This window comes from Ylistrum balloti, unplaced genomic scaffold, assembly GCF_031769215.1.
Source record: "Ylistrum balloti isolate Yb309-2 unplaced genomic scaffold, AGI_CSIRO_Ybal_v1 Utg369740, whole genome shotgun sequence".
Taxonomy (NCBI): Eukaryota; Metazoa; Mollusca; class Bivalvia; order Pectinida; family Pectinidae; genus Ylistrum; species Ylistrum balloti.
The window spans coordinates 1,691,039-1,714,416 of NW_026781950.1; the positions used below are offsets into that span (position 1 = coordinate 1,691,039).

Consider the following 23,378-nt stretch of genomic DNA (forward strand, 5'->3'; position numbering starts at 1 on the left):
TTTGAAAATCAGAAGTGATAGACATTTTTAATCGACTGTAATAAATGAAAGGAACATTTTGTGTTGGTATATAAGATATTTTGGAGTGAATTTGTATATCTTATATATTGTATATATCTTATATATCTATTGTTATATTTTGAGAAATCAACAATGTAATACAAAATAACTTGTGCCAGCAAACAACTATTAATCACTAAACAGTAGTCTACAAGTTACAACAATTCTTCGTACACAAGTGAAATAACAACCATTACTATTTCTGCCACTCCATTTTTCACTTGAATGACCCGTCCGACTGAATTTTCTTAGTATCTTTCACAGTAAATACAAATTATAAGGTATTCATACAAGGAATAAAAAGGTAAACCTATATTGAGCATTGGAAAGTTTTACCCCCAACCCCACCCGTTTCCCATACCAACACCCAATATGATGACAATGTCAATAAAGAGTAATAACTTACCATATAGGATATACACAAAACCTGTCTCGAAACAAAATACAATGATAATTTGAAATATGTTTGAAGAAGCTTACTGTCGATTCGTACAGTTCGAGAACTTGTAAGAATATATTTTAAAATGAAAATCTCTGGTGAGTAAAAATAAACTATGAGAGAGCTTCGGTCGCAACGTAAACAACACTTATTTGAAAAAAAAAACAAAACACATGGAACATATAAACGGCACTTAAACAGCAGAACTGAACTAAAAAGCCAAAACACGAAGCGCAATCGCGCTTGTGTGGTACTTAGTGAATAACGTTAACACATACAGAGGTGGCACTTCCATGCTTTCAGGCGGGTCGTTTGGTTTACATATCTTTTGAAGACACGCAGGCAGATTTTCCGTCGAAGCATGCTTCGCCCTTAACTTAATATAAGGCACCGTACATATTTTAGCAGACCATTTGCGAATACGTAGAGTCAAAAGTTTAAGTCAACGAGATACTTAGTGATGCCCATGAAAAATGACGTGAGTTAAAAATTGGTTAGACGACGTGTCCAATGCACAAGAAAATGTGTCTAACCAGACATTCAGCAGAATGATAAGTAAACAAGGAAGATTTGAAAGTATTTAGTAGTATCGTATTTATATGTAAATATAAATATTTCATTTGTAGCTCTAACAAAATATAGATATTATTTTATAATCTCTTCCTAGAGATGTTCTGTTTTCTGATAGAAATTGCACCATACTATCATTGGCATACGAGCAGATTGTCTGCGGTTTGATTTCTGGTAATCGATAATAGAAGCAAACATTACGCAATATTACACACATTCCCCATACAGAATTTATCGTGACCGTAATCAGCACGCCGTCTTATTTGTTCTGAAATAAACAAAGAACGTGTGTATATCTACTATGGAAAGAAATGTAGGAAGGTGAGATGTACAATATGATGATGATGACGATGATGGTTGAAAATGAAATTGAAGTTATATCGTAATATAACAGCTAGTATTACGAAGTAGATAGTTTAAGTAAAAGTATTGGTTCTGAATAATTAACATTACAACGATGAATAAAATATCATGTCTAGCTGATAGTGTTGTAGTCTCTGGTGTTCTCTGTACCATGAACAAATTTATCATCATCCTCATTTCCGATACATTATAACATTATTTTTCTTGCATTCTGTGAGTTTTAATTTTGAATTTTGCCATACCTGCCAGCAACCGTCTGTCTATAGCCACCAATGATTCAAACAGAAGTTTCATGATATTTTCGTCTTTCCGCACTCCGTGTAACCATATCATCATCAACCGGAACCCGTGTTCTTTATAACTACTTGTACCTGGAGATAAGCATATAAACAATTAAATAAAATTGGTAAGTAACCAGCAAATGCTAGGTTAGGTAACCAGACATGCAATCCGAAAGCATAAGTAAAAAATTGCAAGACCTAACCAACAAATACATACGTTGTGCGTTCTTTCCTTTGCATAACGATAACGATACCTTTTTCGCTTATTTTGTTTTGACACCTGAATGCATCCATGGGATAATTGTACTCTGCTTATCAACAGCTGATATGAACTGAAGAGGTTTTAATGATAAGATATTGATTACTACAGTATAAAAGCATTTAAAGGAAATGACTCTGTAAGACCTATATAACGCTTCAAAATGAAGGAAAACAAAAACAAACTTTTAAAAAAATCACAAATAAAAAACAATCTTAATTCCTGTGTTTTTTTTCATCCCTGACACTATCTGTCACACGAAGAAAATGAAATAATTCAATAATACAGTTCTAAATGGAAGATATATTCAATAACGTATGTTCCATGAAGACAGATAAGTGTATTATATGACCAACCTGTGTATTGATGTTCTATGGCCCGAACATGTTCGGCTGTAAACTTCCATTGAATGGCAAGTTTTTTCCAGTCTCCTGGCTTCAGTTGCTTTGTGGCTAGTCGCCAGAGGATATCTTTCATTTGGATGGATGAGGGATGGATGGGTTGTCTGAGGTATCTGTGCGGATCGACATAGTCTAGCTCTTTTTCGTGGTAGTCCTTAGGAGAGTATCAATTACAATATAGTATAGAATCACAAAGAAACAAACCCCAAAATATACACCATCATCATCACATGGAAAATTAGATAATCTACATCCGTTAGTTCACTTCTCCCAAATAATGTGTTATCATTGTGATCTTTCTGTAACGCCAAACGTTGCGAATATCGATAGGGAATTGAATCAGAATACATACAACAACATTAAAAGGCATTAGTTTGCTGTAAAACGATAGAAAATGAGATAAGAGGAAAAGTTCAAAGACACCATGATCAAATGAATTGAAGAACCAAATCTTCTGAGAGGTTAATCATTTCTTGTTCTACACGTAACGCTGACCGTTTTATTAGTAATATCGTGATACGGACACACATTTGTCGGTCAATATTTTTGATGAATGTCCTTTAGAATTCCTCATTTTGGACTTAGATTATCATTAATACCTGATGTATTGAGTAGTGTATACGTACTTAATGTGGTACCATACAAATTTAACGCTTTATTTTATTTTTTTTTTTTTTACAAGTTTCAACAATAATAGAAATTCACAATATTTTCTACACGAGTAGTGAAACATCTGCAATTAGCGTATTCATACTGTAGCGCACTACATTAAGCACAGGAAGTGTTAAAATAAGATTAATTCTAAATTATTAACGTTTATAATATGAGACATTCTAAATAAGACATAACTAACATCGCCATCCTTGCCAAAAAATCACTTCAAAGGCTACATGTGTAATACGAAATTTATCAGAATTATATGTTGTGTTGGATGTTAAACTCTTGCTATGTTCCTACCCTTGCCACAGCGTAGTACCGTTCTGCCTTGATAACCATGTCAACAATCGCCACAAAACTGCCTCTTGACGCTAGTTGTAGTGGGGTTTTTCCTAACTAGAAAACAAAATGAAACAGTTCGTATGAACTTTGAAAGGCTAATTAATGTAGCTTTATTCTTCCACAACACCTGTTCTTATTATCTTTACACAATATGTTTTTTTTTCATATTCTGCCCTTGTTTTTCTAACACAAGTTTGAATGAAATAGAGGATATTTTATGGTGTCTTTAGTAATAAATATATTTCACAAGTTTGTAATATTTTAGTGTTTGTGCACTCGTAGTGAAAATAAATCCCAAAACATATTAGACAAAACTTGTGAAAAACAACAAAACAATGTTATCTTTCATTTGTGAAAATTAATACTCTATCAGTGAGATATTTCTCTTTATTTCACTAGCAAAAATGCAATAAATCTTGTTTTCATGACGGCGGTATTTTCTTTGTTGATATTACAACGATAATTGACAATTGGATCTTGATGAAATCAATATTTTATGAACTCACTGTCATAATAGTATCACAAAATTTCTTTAATGCTTTTACATCGGAAATCAATAGATATACGTTGCAATTAAGAGTTTTCGCCAAGATAATACTGATACCTTTTCTTTAGCATGGAGACTGGCCCCTCCCGCGAGTAGCACTTCCACAGTATCCTGGAACCCATTCTCAACTGCCACGTGCAAAGATGTTTGGAACCGCTGTGTTAGCAAAATCATACAACAATGACTGCTGTGTTATCAAAATCACACAAAAATAACTGCTCTGTTATTAAAATCATACAACATTAACCGCCGTGTCATTAAAATCGCATAATAATCGTTGTGCTGTCAATTTACACAATAACATTTCCTTTATGTTCTGTTAAAGCATTGTATATGCAAAAGGTTTTAATTCATCATTGTATGACTTGTCAAATGTTAATGTATATGCTGGAGTAGTAAGATTAAGATGTAATACCAATGTGGGACGAGGATTAAGCATAATATTTTTTTCTGTATTAATGTATGTTAGGCATTAAATGTAATGGCCTTTAAGTCAAGTATTTTGTCATATGTTTTTTTTTCTATCAATGTCAAGACATACGTGTAACACAAGATGCACCACTCTGGTATCTGTATTCTAGTACCTGTATCAATAAGGCAGCTTAGTAATTGAATAGGAAATATATGATATACCTCTCCACAAAGACACTGAAAAGTCAATGAAAGACAACACCATATCCCTTTTAAAGAATGTTTTGTATTTTTACCACTGTAGACGAGAGAATAGTACAAAGATGTTCTCGGTATTTACACGAAGGAAAGCTTAACGTCGTGTATAGAATGAAAACTTACAAGATTTGCTAGGTCAATTTGTGCGTTTGACTCGACGATGAGCTGTGCGACTTCTTTGTAATTCCCCGTGGCAGCTAGATGTAAAGCTGTATTCCCTTGCTATCAAAATCAAATATAAAAACAATATATATATACAATGTAGCACCAGTGAATAAGAAGAGAAGTCAATTCATTGATGTCAAATGTTACATCATTACAATAAAAATTGTGCTGTTTTTAATGATTAATGATTGTGGTGAGATAACTTACAAAATTCTGAGCGTTGACGTTAGCACCATGCTCTATAAGCGTTTTGGCTACATCATAATGACCATGTGTTGCAGCCAAATGAAGGGGAGTAAACTCTTTCTGGAATAAAAACGTATATTCTTTAATGAACATTATGAGAGGTGCTTGTCAGAAGGAAGTATGCGAAAGTCCGGTAATATTTAAATAAAATCGCAATTTCTCTACACTATGACCTGACTATGCTTTTATTTCATATTCAAAGTTGAAATTTTACAAAATCTCAAACTGAACCAAACAAGGTCTACTTAATCGTTATATCATGAAAATTAATTTAATAATTTATATCTTTTATAAATAAGAAATCCATTGCACGCTGTCGTCATTGTCTCCAAAGGAGATTACTGATATGAGCTGAAATTTTGCCCGGAAAGAATCGTTTGACTTTATCAGCATACAGCACAAAGGTTCAGTGAAGACATGTATGGCAAAGAAAAAAACATTTAAATGAGAAGGTGAAATAGGATAAAACGTACATGTCTCTTCTGCGCTTGGCATATGTAATGGGCAGAAGAAAACGGCGTGTATTAGACTAGAAAGATAACATAGTCATCAGACAAATCAAAGACCAAGCTTTATCAACATGTCATAAACGCATACCCCAGCGATAGTTTGACAGTAGAAAGAGGTCTAGCCTATATTGAGTATTTAGTAGTTATTGACTGTTATTAAAGTCGCAAGGTAGTCTTTATATGGGGTATCAGATGGATATTTAGATATTACTTACGATCGTCTCAGCGTTACAGCCCACGTTATATTCCACTAGCACCTCAACCACATCTGAATGACCCCTCTCTGCCGATATGTGTAATGCTGTTCGTCCATCCTGAAGACAAATAGAGTAAAGCAATATATTCTAAGATAATTTGTTTATGTTGTTGATTTGAGAGAAAATATCATAATCATCCGATGAAGCACTTATGTCTATTCAACAAATTACAACATTTTTTCCTATTTTATTTTGTCGTAAAAAAGCTTTTACAGAAGCAATACAATAGCACATAAGGCAAGCATTCATTCATATAATTTGGTACGAGTAATGCAGTAGATAATAAGTGCCATGTTTCAAGTGGAATCAATTATTTAGTTCATATAAACAATGCGTTGAGAAATATATTATATTTTGAATGGTATCCGTCTCGTCGCCCGAGACCTGGCCCCACTTGTATAAAACATCTCAACTTGAGATTTCCTCAAGTCGAGATTTTCCTCAGCTGATATCTCCTCAAAAACGGCTTGTATAAATTTTTCTCAAGGAGCAGGAGGAAGTTCTCGGCTAGGATGTCCTGAAAATCCTTGAGGAATTTTCATACAAGATATTTTCAAGGAGATATTAGCTGAGGAAAATCTGGGCTTGAGGAAATCTCAAGTTGAGATGTTTTATACAAGTGGGGCATGTTATATTATATGATACAAAAAACACAAGAAAATACCTACATGTCAACTTCATCATAATCCAAACTCAAATTCAATAAAACTGGGACAAAATATGAACAAAAGAAAAATTTACACGGAGACTCCTGAAAAAAAGTACATAAAGAATAAGACATAATGTTCCAGAAGAATAAACGTCTTCTAATTCATCCACGACACCCACCATGAAAACCTTGATCACTCCAAGTAACTTATGTCACATTTTCAAACGAGGAGAAGGTATACAATAACGGAACCAACAAGCAAACTAACGAGCATCAGATACGCCCAGCATTATATCGTACAAAGAAATATAATATTTCGAATGACATCACTAAGACACCATATTTATAAGTTATTGTGTACATGTCTTTCGAGACATATTATAATAAATGGAACACATCTTTTCTCTGTTGAAATGGAACACATCCTGTTTCTATTGAAATGGAACACACTCATCTCTATTGAAATACACTACTTACCACATCTCTGTCGTTGATTTCAACCCCCACCATGAGCAAACGTTTAATAACCTCGACGTGACCGTGACGGGCTGCCAAGTGTAGAGCTGTCTCACCAGCCTGTTAGTGTATCAATGGCAAAAGGAACGAATTGAGAAGAAGGAGAAATGCATCACATGAAATTATCTATAAATAAACGTCACGAAGACTATATCATAACATCAATCATATCTTTCTATTAGCTGCGATATCAATAAGATGATGTAACTTCAAATTATCTTTTTTTAGAGGCGTTTATAATTTTTTTTATAAAATTTCCACTTTTTAATTATCCTTTATATACTTGATGCTAAGGATATATTTGATTTCTTGTCAAACATTGAAAGAAAGACATGAAATGTATATCAAGAACCCGAATACCATTCCGAGTTATCGATATTATTTTTCGTCGTCATAAAGGCGTCATAATTGCTACTATTTGCAAAACTATGGCACTTAATGTAAGGATATATGTGATAGACATTTCACCACTAATGGCTTCATCCGACTTCTAAACGATGATTTTATAGACCAGAGTTGATATTACGTAGCAGCCAGACTGATATATAGACAGCACTTTGAAATCAAGAAATGCTGATACAGCAAAAGATATAACTTAGTTATTAGCAGTCTTTATGCTTCTTCTTCAGCCTCAACGGGAAACATAATGTCTCCAAATGTAGATATAGATCTGTTAATTCTAACATACGTTTTACTTACAGCTACAATGTCTCATATATGCTAAATATAGATAAAATACTAATCTGATTTCAAATAAGAAATTTGTGTTTAACCATTTAGATATAGATAAAAAAAACTTACTACGAGTATTTGATATCTTTACCTTATCACGTTTGTTGACATCGGCTTGCATGTCTATTAACCGCATCACTGTCTCTAAATGGCCTGCCTCCGCGGCGAGATGTAGTGCTGTTCGTTCTCCCTTCGGATATAAACATTTGAAATTTCAAAAGTCTAAAAAAGGTTAACGTGATAAATATCATGAACGCTTTGAACTAACGATTACACTAAGCTGTTTCAACATAGAGTTGTACAGTGTACAGTAAATATTACTTAAGTCACAGCTTTCAGCATAAGAGTCTAAAACCTTTATCTATCTAAATTCATTATCCCTAATTTATTTATACCGCCATATTACTTGTGTTTGTAGAAACGTTCTCCCCAGTGAATTTATTTTTATGCCCCCAAAGACCCGAGTTAAGCCATTTATTCCATACCATGGACAACCATCGATATTATACGAGAAAACTGTGATGTTTAATTCGTTTAGATACAACTTCTACCGCCGTACAAAACTGTAACACGTTACACAATCATATCAAATATATCGACTTAGACATTGTCGAAAGTACTCCGAGAACAATATCCTTGACATGGTAAAACGATTTGCTGAATAGTGTATATTCAAAAGTAAGCATCGATTAATCAATATTTGTGTATTTTTCTTGTAAAATCAATATAGACCTAATCAGAGAAATGTAAATACAATAAAGCACACACAAAGATAAGTTTAGCAGCTCTATATTATTTCATCAACACGTAAATGTAATACTCCTTCGTGATCGACACTCTTAAGTTTTACAAAGCACTTAACATTTCATATACACTAGAAGTAGACCGACCTAAAACATAAAATGTAAGTGTCTTATTTCTTTATTGTATAACGGAAACAACAGACCACCACAATACTATATTACACAATTACAATCGATATTCAATTACATTGATACACTGTTATTGCTTACAATCATGTTACCTTAGCCTATTGTGTAATACTACCTTGACATACTATGAGTGGATGTAAAACGTTTCCACACTGTTTGTATACGTACTACCTTTTCCATCTCATTGACGTTTACATTCTCGAGAGATTCCAGCACAAAGTTTATAACATTGACATTATTGTTCTGTGAAGCACAATGGAGTAAACACATCCCTTGCTGAAACACAAACACAAGAAAATATCAACATGTCATTTTAATCAAAATTCAACTTCAACAAGTCTCGGACAAAATATGAACAAAAGAAAGATTTACACTGAGACTCCTGAAAAAGTACAAGGTGAATAAGACCAATAGTTACTTGTGCTTTATCGATGAGAGAGAGTGAACAGGAAAATAAATTCCATTGTCGAGGATATGTCTGTATGTAATAGCAAGTTTTCTTACTTAGACTTTGAAGTAACAGGAATGACCGACGAGCGGACATACAAAAATGGTTAAATATATATCTCAGATTGGTTAGGCATAATAATAATATAATAATCAATTGATATTTATTTTACAAAATTGCGAAGCAAGTTTTTCACCTCATATTTATCACTATTGTGGACTCGGATGGAAGCTTGAGGGGTCCCAATGTGGGAGGAAACCTGAATACCCGGGGAAAACCCACGTGGTAAGGCAGGTGAACCATTACAATTTTAACTTTAAAGGAATCGAACCCCGGACTGCTAGGTGATAGGCAAGTGCGTTATCGCTGCGCCACCTGACCAATCGTCAGTACATATATTTAAGATTTACCACGGAACAAATTGAATCAATGCATTATACAAAAATATCTTCAGGACTATTAAACGGTAGAACATTAAAAATGTTTTATAAATCCCTACATGTAGCAATTTCTTATGTTATTGAGCTTCATTTAAATAACTTATTTCTATTTCATATGTTTAAAATGCACACAAATGTGACAGTGTTGAGTTTCCAAAACAAAAATGTTCAACACTGATGATAATATTAATCTTTGACATAATACGTCATTGAAAATAGATGTAACTCACCTTGTTTGAACACTTAGCAGTAGCACCAGAGTTAATGAGTAGTTTAAGAGCATCAAGATGACCAAACCAGGCTGACCATAAAACTGGTCGCATGCCATACTGAAAAAAAACGAATAACGATTTGGCAATTTTAGGAGTGGATTTAACCTGTAAACAAATATCATCCTTCCGAACACTAATTCTATACCAAAGACACAAGTGAATACAACCTTTCAATACAAATTGATAATTAGACATGTTAGAACCAAATGATTAGTCGAAGTGCATCTTACAGCCGTTCTGTCTTTCTAGGACTTGTCAGTTTTACTTAATTGTTGAAACTTTAAATGTGACCAAAGAAAGTCTGCAATTGTGATCAATAACCAGTATTATAAGATATGTTAACATTAATTTGCTATATTATGTGTACATAAAAAATAACACAGCAGGATCTGTGGTCGACTTAAGGGTATCAATCGATGCAGAGAAATGATCTGTAGTCGACTTATCAGAAACAATAACTATATGCACTAAAAATTATTTGTAGTTGAAATATAGGTAACAGTAATCAATAGTCGAGATATAGGTAACAATAGTCGATACGACATACTCCACAATCGACATAAGCGTAATAATAGCCGATGAACCTTGATATGTCGTCAAGACATCGGATGACAATAGCTGATAAACCTATATCTATAGTTAAGACATGGGTAACAATAGCTGATAAACCTATATCTATTGTTAAGACATGGGTAACAATAGCTGATAAACCTATATCTATAGTTAAGACATGGGTAACAATAGCTGATAAACCTATATCTATAGTTAAGACATGGGTAAAAATAGCTGACATGGGTAAAAATAGCTGATAAACCTATATCTATAGTTAAGACATGGGTGACAATAGCTGATAAACCTATATCTATAGTTAAGACATGGGTAACAATAGCTGATAAACCTATATCTATAGTTAAGACATGGGTAAAAATAGCTGATAAACCTATATATATAGTTAAGACATGGGTGACAATAGCTGATAAACCTATATCTATAGTTAAGACATGGGTAAAATAGCTGATAAACCTATATCTATAGTTAAGACATGGGTAACAATAACTGATAAACCTTTATCTATAGTTAAGACATGGGTAACAATAGCTGATAAACCTATATCTATAGTTAAGACATGGGTAACAATAGCTGATAAACCTATATCTATAGTTAAGACATGGGTGACAATAGTTGATAAACCTATATCTATAGTTAAGACATGGGTGACAATAGCTGATAAACCTATATCTATAGTTAAGACATGGGTAACAATAGCCGATAAACCTATATCTATAGTTAAGACATGGGTAACAATAGCTGATATGGTATTATCTGTAGTAGATATCTAGTTAATAATAGTCAAGCCATTTAGTTAATTTTGGTTGAAACATCCTTAAAAGTCGACGAATCATGTACAAGCGTTTGCACCGAATTATCACAGAAGAATTTATTAGAATCGGTGGTCAAAATTAACTAAACAGGCGATAACGAATATATCAGATGGAGATGCAGTATTATCGGTTGTCGAAAAACTAAAAGTAGTCGTCAGTGAATCATCAAATACCGGTACATTACTTAAACAGAAGTCGCTACCAAATAACCTATCGACAACGAATCATACATCGTGATCCGTAGCCAAGCATACGTACACATAAATGTACAGAAGAAAGTAATAAATAAAAGGATGAAAGTTGCGTTATTAGAACCCATACATATAGCATGTATTTGATATTTCTGGCGAGAGAAAATGTTACGCACTGAATTATGTAGTAGCATGACGAAAGACCATAATTCAATAAAAAAATTACTTATGGGTACCATGGATACTGTGAATTGTAATTAAAGATAAAATATTTGAATATATGAAAGATAATTTGAGTATAGAGAAAATTTCTTAATAACTTTAAGGAATCGTATCCTTTCTATGTAATATAATCAATCACACACTCTATCAAATTTTAAGTCAGTGGCATATTGAAAATAGAAATAAAAAACTTTGTAGCTCTAGCCCGTGATTATTCTTGCATTTGTCATTTGATATTGTATTGAAGGCCACACAGCACCGGGCCAAAACAGATTTGAAGATATAAATTATTGATGGTTCTCGCCTTAACGCTTTCCCACAGATATGGAAATATAGAAATAATAAGTAGATCTCTAGGCGACGTTACCTTGTCCTTGGCCTCTAAATCCGCTCCTCCTTCAATCAATTTCTCTATTATACTTGTATTACCATTGGCAGCAGCCCAATGAAGAGCTGTTCTATCGAGCTGAAGAAACAATTGAGTTTACGATGAAAAGCCAGATACGATGTATCCTAAGTGCAGCAAAGGGAATACAGATAGTATTAATGAATGTAAAACGTGCCTTCAGTTTCTTTCCAGTGATAGGAAAGCTATATTTGTGTGACTTTTTTAGAAGTGTGTGTTGATGCGAGACATTAAACGATAGACTTGTTGTCATATATTGAAGATACGCAAGATTTTTAAATAAATTATTATTTTCATTACACATGAGAGGTTATGAAACTAGTCTTAGAAGTTTTCATTTCTGCGAGCCTTGGCGAGCAATCATTTAAACTTTCTGGCTTGCTTCATAACATCTTGTACCAAACCATAACAATTTTAGCATACTTTTTATCAAGTTACTCAATTTTGATATGTTTTGATAAGAGACGATTAAGCAAACAATAACTTGCGTTTACTGATTAAGTAATTTTTGAAAAATGTTATATCTTGAATTAATCTTATCATAATATTTTAAACAAAATATTTTTCTTTTTTTTTCAAACGAAAAACTGAAAAAAAAAATCAAGTTTAAAGTATTGTCCGTTATTGATTAAATAGCAGATGGTTACCAACGAGGAATAAATTGACTAATAATTTTGTCAGATGTAACAATCAAAACTTGGATAATGTCAAATAGATCAATTTCCGTGTAAAACTTACAAACTTACATTGTTTTTACAGTTGATATCGACCCTGTCTGTAAGTAGTTTTTCTATGGCTGGTAAATCATTCTCTTTTGCAGCATTGTGGAAGTTGATTTCTCCCTTCGTCACTGTAAATACAAATGCATTTGTTTTCTGTTATATACTTTAACATGGACTATTGCATGTACAGAATGTGGGGAAAAAAGTGGCATGGTCTCTCTCTTCCTTCTAATGCATCTTTACTATTGATCTTGTGTTTTTCTGCTGACACATGCAACTCTTACCAACAAACAATTCTATCAATATAGTATCACTCACGTTTGTGCAGTCGGATATTTACATTACAATGTCTGGTTCGTGGCCTGTGTTTTGAACAACCTCATATTTTTCTTGTCTAGCGCTGCGGCTAACTTGGTTCGAAACAACGACAGATATCTTAATATTTTTGTTCTTTTCTCCCATCACTTCACCACTGATCTCATCAGAAATCCATTCTAAAAATGTTATTAATGTCAAAGTCTCACAGCAAACTTATGATGCTGACTGTAACATTGCTGCTAACTTTGTCTATAGATGTTAGACTTTCATCCTTATGATACAGACTCCAACATTGCTGCAAACTTTGTCTACAGATATTAAATTTTCATCCTTATGATACAGACTACAACATTGCTGCTTACGTTGTCTACAGATGTTAGACTTTCATCCTTATGATACAGACTCCAACATTGCTGCCTACGTTGTCTACAGATGTTAGACTTTCATCCTTATGATACAGACTCCAACATTGCTGCCTACGTTGTCTACAGATGTTAGACTTTCATCCTTATGATACAGACTACAACATTGCTGCTTACGTTGTCTACAGATGTTAGACTTTCATCCTTATGATACAGACTACAACATTGCTGCTTACGTTGTCTACAGATGTTAGACTTTCATCCTTATGATACAGACTACAACATTGCTGCCTACATTGTCTAAAGATGTTAGACTTTCATCCTTATGATACAGACTACAACATTGCTGCCTACATTGTCTAAAGATATTAAACTTTCATCCTTATGATACAGACTACAACATTGCTGCTTACATTGTCTACAGATGTTAGACTTTCATCCTTATGATACAGACTACAACATTGCTGCTAACTTTGTCTACAGATGTTAGACTTTCATCCTTATGATACAGACTACAACATTGCTGCCTACATTGTCTAAAGATGTTAGACTTTCATCCTTATGATACAGACTACAACATTGCTGCTTACGTTGTCTACAGATATTAAACTTTCATCCTTATGATACAGACTACAACATTGCTGCTTACGTTGTCTACAGATGTTAGACTTTCATCCTTATGATACAGACTACAACATTGCTGCTAACATTGTCTACAGATGTTAGACTTTCATCCTTATGATACAGACTACAACATTGCTGCCTACGTTGTCTACAGATGTTAGACTTTCATCCTTATGATACAGACTACAACATTGCTGCTTACGTTGTCTACAGATGTTTGACTTTCATCCTTATGATACAGACTACAACATTGCTGCCTACATTGTCTACAGATGTTAGACTTTCATCCTTATGATACAGACTACAACATTGCTGCCTACGTTGTCTACAGATGTTAGACTTTCATCCTTATGATACAGACTACAACATTGCTGCTTACGTTGTCTACAGATATTAAACTTTCATCCTTATGATACAGACTACAACATTGCTGCCTACGTTGTCTACAGATGTTAGACTTTCATCCTTATGATACAGACTACAACATTGCTGCTTACGTTGTCTACAGATATTAAACTTTCATCCTTATGATACAGACTACAACATTGCTGCTTACGTTGTCTACAGATGTTAGACTTTCATCCTTATGATACAGACTACAACATTGCTGCTTACGTTGTCTACAGATGTTTGACTTTCATCCTTATGATACAGACTACAACATTGCTGCTTACGTTGTCTTATGATACAGATGTTACGTTGACTTTCATCCTTATGATACAGACTACAACATTGCTGCTTACGTTGTCTACAGATGTTAGACTTTCATCCTTATGATACAGACTACAACATTGCTGCTTACGTTGTCTACAGATGTTAGACTTTCATCCTTATGATACAGACTACAACATTGCTGCTTACGTTGTCTACAGATGTTTGACTTTCATCCTTATGATACAGACTACAACATTGCTGCTTACGTTGTCTTGTCTACAGATGACTTAGACTTTCATCCTTATGATACAGACTACAACATTGCTGCTTACGTTGTCTACAGATGTTTGACTTTCATCCTTATGATACAGACTACAACATTGCTGCTTACGTTGTCTACAGATGTTAGACTTTCATCCTTATGATACAGACTACAACATTGCTGCCTACATTGTCTAAAGATGTTAGACTTTCATCCTTATGATACAGACTACAACATTGCTGCTTACGTTGTCTACAGATGTTTGACTTTCATCCTTATGATACAGACTACAACATTGCTGCTTACGTTGTCTACAGATGTTAGACTTTCATCCTTATGATACAGACTACAACATTGCTGCTTACGTTGTCTACAGATGTTAGACTTTCATCCGTACTACCGTTTATGTTGTTCTGTTCGCCTTGCACCATTATTACAAACAGTTGTCATTACCAACTGTACACAGTAATAGTTTTGCGAATACTGCAAACGTTCCGGTTTTGGCGTAATCAAAGTTTAACCCATCAACAGTTTCGAAAAAATAATCGCAAGGGCAACTTCGCAATTAAGGCTATATCATCGACTAAAGAATTAGCGCAATTGTAGACAAACACAATGTATTTAGCACAAAAACCGCAAAAATGATATTACCGTTAAAAAATCATGTTTACATCAACTCGCTTTATATCACATTTGTGTTAAATTACCCATATTCTAATTTTATATTAGGTAAAATCCATGTCTTTGTCAAATGCCTACATGCATAATAAATGTAAGGAAACAACAGATAGTCAACATACACAAAGACAACAGGAAAAGTTTCATCGAGTGTTGCAGTTGTATTCTACCAGTAGCAGGTGAACTGATCAATGGATGTATACCTCCACACTGAATAATGACGAGTGATTACCGCACACGTATAGTCCTAAATCATAACTAGAATTGACATGGGATTGGCATGATAGACCACCGTTATTGTACTACGTTCCCACTGGACCCCACATGTGGTGCGTCTGTATGATATATCGGGTTTACCGCAGCATATGATAGAATCCAGATGTCGAATCGATAATGGTCAAATACGAAGGAGTGGTAAACATTAACAAAGTGGAGATTGTTGTTATTATATAAATTCCACAAATGTCACATATATTACAGATCGTTAAACATTTCGCAATATTGTTTCAGTTTCACTTTACTTTATTTTCCGGCTTAGGTTTTAAAATTAGTATACCAGACATTTCCATCTGTTCAACACGTCACAAAGACACTTTGTATGTTTGCTTCACGTGCAACCACAATTGATCAAGTCACCAGTACCAATGCGCACATACTCCAGGGAACAATTACCAATCGAAGGAAATGTCATTGTTGAATCTATTAACACCTAGTTGTAATGTCAACTTAAAGCAAACGATATGCTAGGCAAGAAAAAGTAATTTCCAATATTGATTATCGACATTAAACATCCAATAACGAGCAGTACCCCGGTTTTATTAAGATAAAAAAAATGGAAGCCAATTTACCATATTAGGTTTGGATACTTTTGCAATCTCTTTTGTCGACCGACTCTATATTGCGACAAATTATATTTGTTTGGCGTCGCAGTTCATTGATTGTTTTGCATCATGAGTAACTACGTTTATTTAATAAGGCTAATGACACAATATTTGATAACGACGCCGCTGCTTATATCCAATACATGGTCAATATCAGGTCGTTTTCATTTCATGATTTTTCCAAAGACTGTCATGTAGGTATGGTGTTAAAATGGTACCAGCTGCCCTCAACAATAATTATAAAAGGTGGCTCAATTTGTGGATCGTTGGAAGGCTTTGGGTTCCGTCCCCTTGTGGAGACATAACAGGATCTTTAAAAAATATTTATTTACTACTCCCGGCTGAACGTTCAGCATTCTGATAATGTAACGACTGATTCCCCCGTTGTCAATACACTCCTGTACACTGTAACAGGACAAGTTGTGCAGTTGGCAGCTTTCGGCAGTAAATTTCAGCTTCAATGCAGAAACACTATAAGTTCAGCTTCAATTACGCACTCATAATGAGGCTTACAGGAACATAACGGCGCTTCCATTCAGCACATACATTAAATTGCATAACAAAATAAGGGAAAATATCAAACTAAAAGTAAGATACACATGAAGGTTCTTGTAAAAGTACAAGGAGAATAAGACCAAGTGTTCCGGAAGAGTAAGCTTCTCTTGCTTATCGACAACATTCTTCATACAATAATCATTTGTTGCTTTACCGCATTTAACATGGAGGAATCAGAATTTTCGTTTTCTCGCAACAGCATGCGAAAGTCGCCTTAGAAGCATTGCCCTAAAGTACCATTCTGACACGGAATCGTGATACCGGTGATAATGCGCCTCTTAAATCAATAACTCATTTGTTTATAAGATACTTTACAATACACAAAAAGTGTTATGAAAGAGTACAACTGACGTTTTTTAAGAGAAAACATATACCCCGGTATCGATGTTGGCTCATTATATTTGACACATAACCAATACTGATACGACGAGTAGAATCACCAGACCAAACTGTATGAATCCGAGATTATCCAAACCGTTGAATTTGCCAATGTGTACTAATGAGCTTATGTTCATCGCTGAAATTTACACGAAAGATGCATATTTGTATCCGATTCAGAGATGGTAACCCCATGTACAAGGAACTTTCGTCTCAAATTAAAAACATGAAGGTAAATTTGATCCAGAACAAACTTTTTCATAAAACCACGCAAGTAATACCATTCCACAGGAGTTCGTAAGTTGATAAAATTGTTCAGTACTACTAATTTCCCATTAATGTTTGAAATTCCATAAAAATATATCAATAAAAATGTATATCAAATTAGACATCAGTTAGCTAGGAATACAAACTGTGTTCTAAACACTTGAAGTTGAGATTATAGTAAAAAAGACACTACACATGATTTTGCGAGCGTTTTGCGATAACTAAACATTTTCCTTTGAATCTTGTTCTATTCACTGACTTTGGACGCGTGTACTTCACTGAAGTTGTGATATTTACCATCCCTTCGCATTTATGTTAGCTATACTTGTCAAAATGTACGACTTTCTGTAATTGAAGCATACATTTGTTTATTTCTTACCTCACAACGTCATGAAGAACGACATACACATTCATTTCTGTCGTATTATCAGAAAGTTAGAATCCCTTATCAACAAATCACCACACTGAATCGCTAAGTAAGAAATTTTAGCAGGCTAGTCTAGACACTTGAATATGTGTAATTATTTATTTATTTATCTATTTATCTATAATATGTAGTGGATCGCTAGAAACGAGTACACAACAAGGAGTACATTTGGTCGTCTCATTTGCCTGTCCGACTCAGTCATATTGACACCTGCAAAGACAAATCCATCATTTCTACAGTATGCACTTGAAACGAAGATCTGACAGAGACCAGACAAGTACGGTGTGAAGTTTAAGCACCGATCTGGTAACCTAAGAGAACACAGAGGCGCGCGGAAAAACTGCGTCACGTAAGATTGGGACACAATTTCGCTTCCGATATAAATAATGTGATTTGACACAACGTACAGCAACAAGTTTCATCTTCCCTGCTGTTACCAAAACACAAACTCATACTCTATATAACGACATGACAATAAACAGGCGATGCAAGAAAAAGGAAGCACGCTTGTCGTTAAAACGTTTTGAAAGCACTCTGGATTCTTTCAGCATATGTTTGTCACATAAAAACATCAGTGTAGTGTGATATGTGTGAAAATGGTGTGCACGCTTTCAATTGTATGGTCTCTCGTTTACTGTAACCGCACAGCGAAAAGGAAACTCTACATTAGGAAAGTCGTGCATGCTTATTCCGCTAAATTAACAATTTCTTAGGTCTAATATGCATGAACCATGCTAGTAAATAACCTCTCAGAAAGTATATCTTTCCTCATTACATCAAGAATAGGAGCAAAAGACATAGAACAGCCCCCTCCCCTATCGCACCTGCAAAATTTAACGTTCCAACATTTTGAAAAACATGTTCTTTTGTCGTTGCGGCTTACAATGCATGCATTTAGAAACTATACATCAAAGCCTTGCTGTCAGCAGTGATAATTTCGTTATGTGAACAATATATAAAATACTTACTTAAATGTGAAAACTCGCACTCGTTGGACCACATCTCCTTTGATTAGCAGAGAGATAGCGAGATTAGACTCCAATGACGTAGGAAAGTTAACGAATGATCAAAGTGCGACCGAAACATATCAAGCATTGATGTCAGAAGTGGTCACGGCTATATTATTCCAACTTAACACGTCAATTACTTTGTATTAATGATTCCTGATATCTGTGTCTTAGCGATTTAGTGTAGGTTCTGTAGGAGACCAGCCCAACAGTTATCCAGCAATATTATTGATTAAGCATGTAAATGGTCAATTGCATTCCATGCGAAGAAATGTATTTGAATCCTGTGACTTACATACATTTTACAACAAAGAGGATTGCATTTCGTCCAGCAGACTTTAGTTAACAGAGGTTTATACATCCGTAAATATTAACATATAAATCGATCTGTTTAATAATACACGTCATATTTGACGTCATGACCAGATAAACTCATCAATCAATCTTAACCATAATCATTATTGTGATGAATAAGTTAAAACAAATACGTGTTCTTTCTTCAATTTTTTAATTCGCTCTCGGAAAGTATCGCTTTATTGGCTACATACGTAATTAATGACAAAAAGGACCCGGAGACGGGCACATGTTCCGGAAAGGTAATAATTTAATATCAGTTCAACTTAACGTCATTTCATCACCAATATACAGACACATAAACAACATTATCCGAATATAGATAATGATTATGTTTTGGGTTTATTAATTTGTCGTGTGGGAAATTACACTCTTGGGGATCTATGTTTATCTTATCAGCATGGAATGGTCTGCTTCATTATTTCGTTTCGTAAATAATGTTCTAAACCATTGTAACGCGTATTTGTGAGATGATTCCGGATGTTCAGCTTAACCAAACACACGGTACGTGTGTATAATGATACCGTTTCCCTCACCCTGACTAAGTTAATTTGGGATCAGGAAGTTTTATTAGTGTATTTCCTAATCTGTTATGCCTTTCTGTTGACTTAAAATAAGGGAGATAACTGGTTCTAAATATATTTCCGGACCTAGCAAACCCTAGGTCCATGATATTTGAAAAGGATTTCTTCCTCTCGCCTGGATATTGAGCTACAATGTGTAAATGAAAGTGTCAGTTTTACGCGACAGGGTGAGTGTAATGCTACTTGTTCGTATTATTGTCACTATTTAACAACCCTTAACTGGTACTCTCATAATCTTTGGTCTTTCTTTTTTTTATTTTTGCGATCCTGCATCCTGTGTTCGAGTAAACATGGAGTTTACAGGTCGATATATATATATATTGACTGCAGTCGGCTGGTAATATTGATATCGCACGCTTGTAATACAAAGACAACCGATAATTTACAACAAACCACCAGTAAATATATATCACTGCGACATCTATCTTCCTCGAAAGCAAACCATAAAAGGTAACATACTTCAGTTTTAAAATCTTGTATTATAACATATACATATATTTCCGCGTTCTGTTTTATAAAGATGTTCCGTTAGATGTTCTTGTAACAAGTCGCTTTGGTTGGAGTGACTTACTCAATTTGGCTCATACTCTCCAATTTTCCCTTACATTATCCTCAAGTATCTCGTATTCCGTAGCACTCACAGTGGCAATCAATGGGTCTTGTATTGATTAAACTTAATATATATTCTAACTTACAACTAATAAAATGTTTTCAAATGTTAATTATATCCATGTTTATCACCACTAAGGAAATAAGTGTGTGGGAATTGTCTTATGATTGGTGCGTATACAACGATGTTACCGCGACATTGAATGTTATTGAAATCAACACGGAGACATATAATTTCGACTGCCGTCATTAGAGCTTTAGTATGTAACACACGTCTGCTTCATACACATAAAAACAGTTTTTTTCAGTCATTAGAGAATGCCACATCATGTTTCGTATCTCGTTTCATTTCTGAAAGACGACAGTAAAACTCCATTCAAGGACATACTTTAAAACTATGAATATGTCGCTTGTGTGCAGAAAAAGTTCCGGGTGAGAGGCTAGGTATGATGGACACATACTCCATAGTTCCTGATCGCTCATCCGGAAATAACATCATACACTTCTTACCCATGAATACGAGGTATTTACTGCCTACAAAAGATGTTGTAAGATAAAGCAAGAAATAGCTTACATCGTATACTGTATCTTGGTATGCTGTCCGCATAAACTGCGTATTGGTGTAAACATTTGTACTTTTTGAAAATATTTGCAAATGATAAAAAAGGATTTTGAATAACATTGTTTTGTTGGTAACAGTAAAATGATCTGCATTTTGATTTTTTTTACAGTTAATCGCTTACATTTGCGTGGAATTTATTTTCGCGCTAATACGCGAGGAGAATCAATCGCGAATTTAAATCCCTCGCAATTATTTGCACGGAAATAAGTCTTGATGACATCCATGCTGTTTCATTTATCAATACCAGTGTCATTCAAAGTCATTTCTAGACAACCGTTCGCGAAATCGTGCAGTTGCGAATATGTCTGAAGACGTAAGTTCGCGAAATAAAGTATTCGCGAAATCTGAGTGACTTACGGTAAATCTGTACCTTGCATAAAAAGATACACACGGTGATGATCGATATGTAGTTGTATCTATCCTCTTCGCTTACGGATACCTTTTTTGTTTTTGGCGAAGGATGCCCACTCGACAACATCCACGCACAATACTTGATCGACCTACGTCTCTCTTAAGTATGTGGCACAAATAATTTGAAGCATGGCTTTATCACGCTAGTCATATTTTTTTCCAGTTACTGCTATGGTGGTTCTTCGTGTTTGTTACTTCATTACTATTTTTACATTCATTCAAGATGAAAAAAATAAGCCGTGTTCTTCAATTTTAAATACACTAACTCATGATCACCAATCATAACGTCTCCAAGCACGTGTACGAGCCAATTAAATTTGTAGTATGAAAATAAAAGTGGCCTTTCGGTATCCAGTGTGTATTCATATCGATTTCCTTACTCCATTATCAAAATTGTACATTTCATTACGATATTGGTATGAATGTGAACTTTATTTTCCAGGATTCAGACCTCCAAAACCTGATACTAGATAAAAAAAAGAATTGTATACATGGCATTGTCTCTCGTGAATTTATTGGTTCGACTGCAATGTAAGTGACTAGACAGAGTAACACTCATCATCAGATCTAATCATGACATTTCCTATAATTATTCTGGATATTTAATTAGTATAACAGCGATTTGTTTACATATATATGTGTGTGTTTCAATGATACATATCCCTCTCTTCGCCTAGCGATCACGGATTGCGTGATTTTTATGGAATTAAATGGGATTGGACTGTTTTGTGAAACAAATGCGAGTGGGATTCATAACCACCAGGAGAAACTAGTGCATTGTTTTAATCACACATTCAAACAACAGATATGCAATAATTCAAAGCGATGAAATACATTTATCTATATTGCTGAATTCATTTTTTTTTGTTGCAAAACAACCGTGATTAGCTAATTAAGCGCCGTAATACTTAATATGGATGAACAAATACCAAAGAAACACGGACATGTCAAATGCAATGAAGCTAGTGCAAAATATGAACATAAAAAACTGTATTCTCTGAAAAAGTACTAGCCATGAAGAAGTTACCGACACGTCTACATCTGTGAGCAAACGGGAAAATCAATCAGGAAGGATAAGCCTCTTCTATTTCATCCGACATGTAAATATTGGAGAACCCGTATGAGTAATGTCATGTTCTCAAATGAGAACAAGAACAACAACGAATCCAGGTATACTGAAGAGTATGGACCAATTTTTTTTCCACAAGAAAATAAAATATTTCCCAACGAGAACATGACGATAGTGAAACTCATTGAAGTATTCATTAACCTGCGTCCTTTGATACCTTTTGTTGTCCATCTATCGGCTGTTAACGTCTTGCAAGGAAATCGTGATATCGGAAACAAGCACTTTAGTATTATATCGAACATATCATAGACACTATTGACTAGGACAGCAGGATTGTGACTCTCCGTGAAACAATAGAAATATATTTACTATGTGTTTGGAATTTGAGAACGATCAATTCATTTATGTTTTCTGCCTGCAAGTCATTTTTCTTTCTGACCAGTCTGAAAATTTTGCTGGCATTTCTAGGGACGAAACGGAATTAACTACATATCCATCGCAAGTTACAGCAATGAAAATTGACAATTGAGAAATATAAATTTATCTTCCTATAGTAACAGTATGTCTACTGTCGACATAAAGATGTTTAACAAATATATCCATGACGAAATACACTTCAGGTGGCGAACAAGACGTTTC

General features: G+C 34.4%; 1 protein-coding gene across 1 annotated transcript in view; it reads right to left on the bottom strand.

Annotated features, from left to right (window-relative positions):
- Window positions 1-1,266: 1,266 nt before the first annotated feature.
- Window positions 1,267-23,378, bottom strand: part of LOC132543064 (ankyrin repeat and death domain-containing protein 1A-like) — a 34,120-nt gene continuing 12,008 nt past the window's right edge. The window contains exons 3-16 of the mRNA XM_060206519.1: window positions 12,702-12,805; window positions 11,917-12,015; window positions 9,713-9,811; window positions 8,763-8,870; window positions 7,754-7,852; window positions 6,892-6,990; window positions 5,724-5,822; window positions 4,961-5,059; window positions 4,712-4,810; window positions 3,977-4,075; window positions 3,331-3,426; window positions 2,329-2,527; window positions 1,675-1,803; window positions 1,267-1,337 (exon numbers count right to left, since the gene is read on the bottom strand). Coding sequence (XP_060062502.1) covers window positions 1,267-1,337; window positions 1,675-1,803; window positions 2,329-2,527; window positions 3,331-3,426; window positions 3,977-4,075; window positions 4,712-4,810; window positions 4,961-5,059; window positions 5,724-5,822; window positions 6,892-6,990; window positions 7,754-7,852; window positions 8,763-8,870; window positions 9,713-9,811; window positions 11,917-12,015; window positions 12,702-12,805 — 1,499 coding nt within the window. The remainder of the gene's footprint in view (window positions 1,338-1,674; window positions 1,804-2,328; window positions 2,528-3,330; window positions 3,427-3,976; window positions 4,076-4,711; window positions 4,811-4,960; window positions 5,060-5,723; window positions 5,823-6,891; window positions 6,991-7,753; window positions 7,853-8,762; window positions 8,871-9,712; window positions 9,812-11,916; window positions 12,016-12,701; window positions 12,806-23,378) is intronic.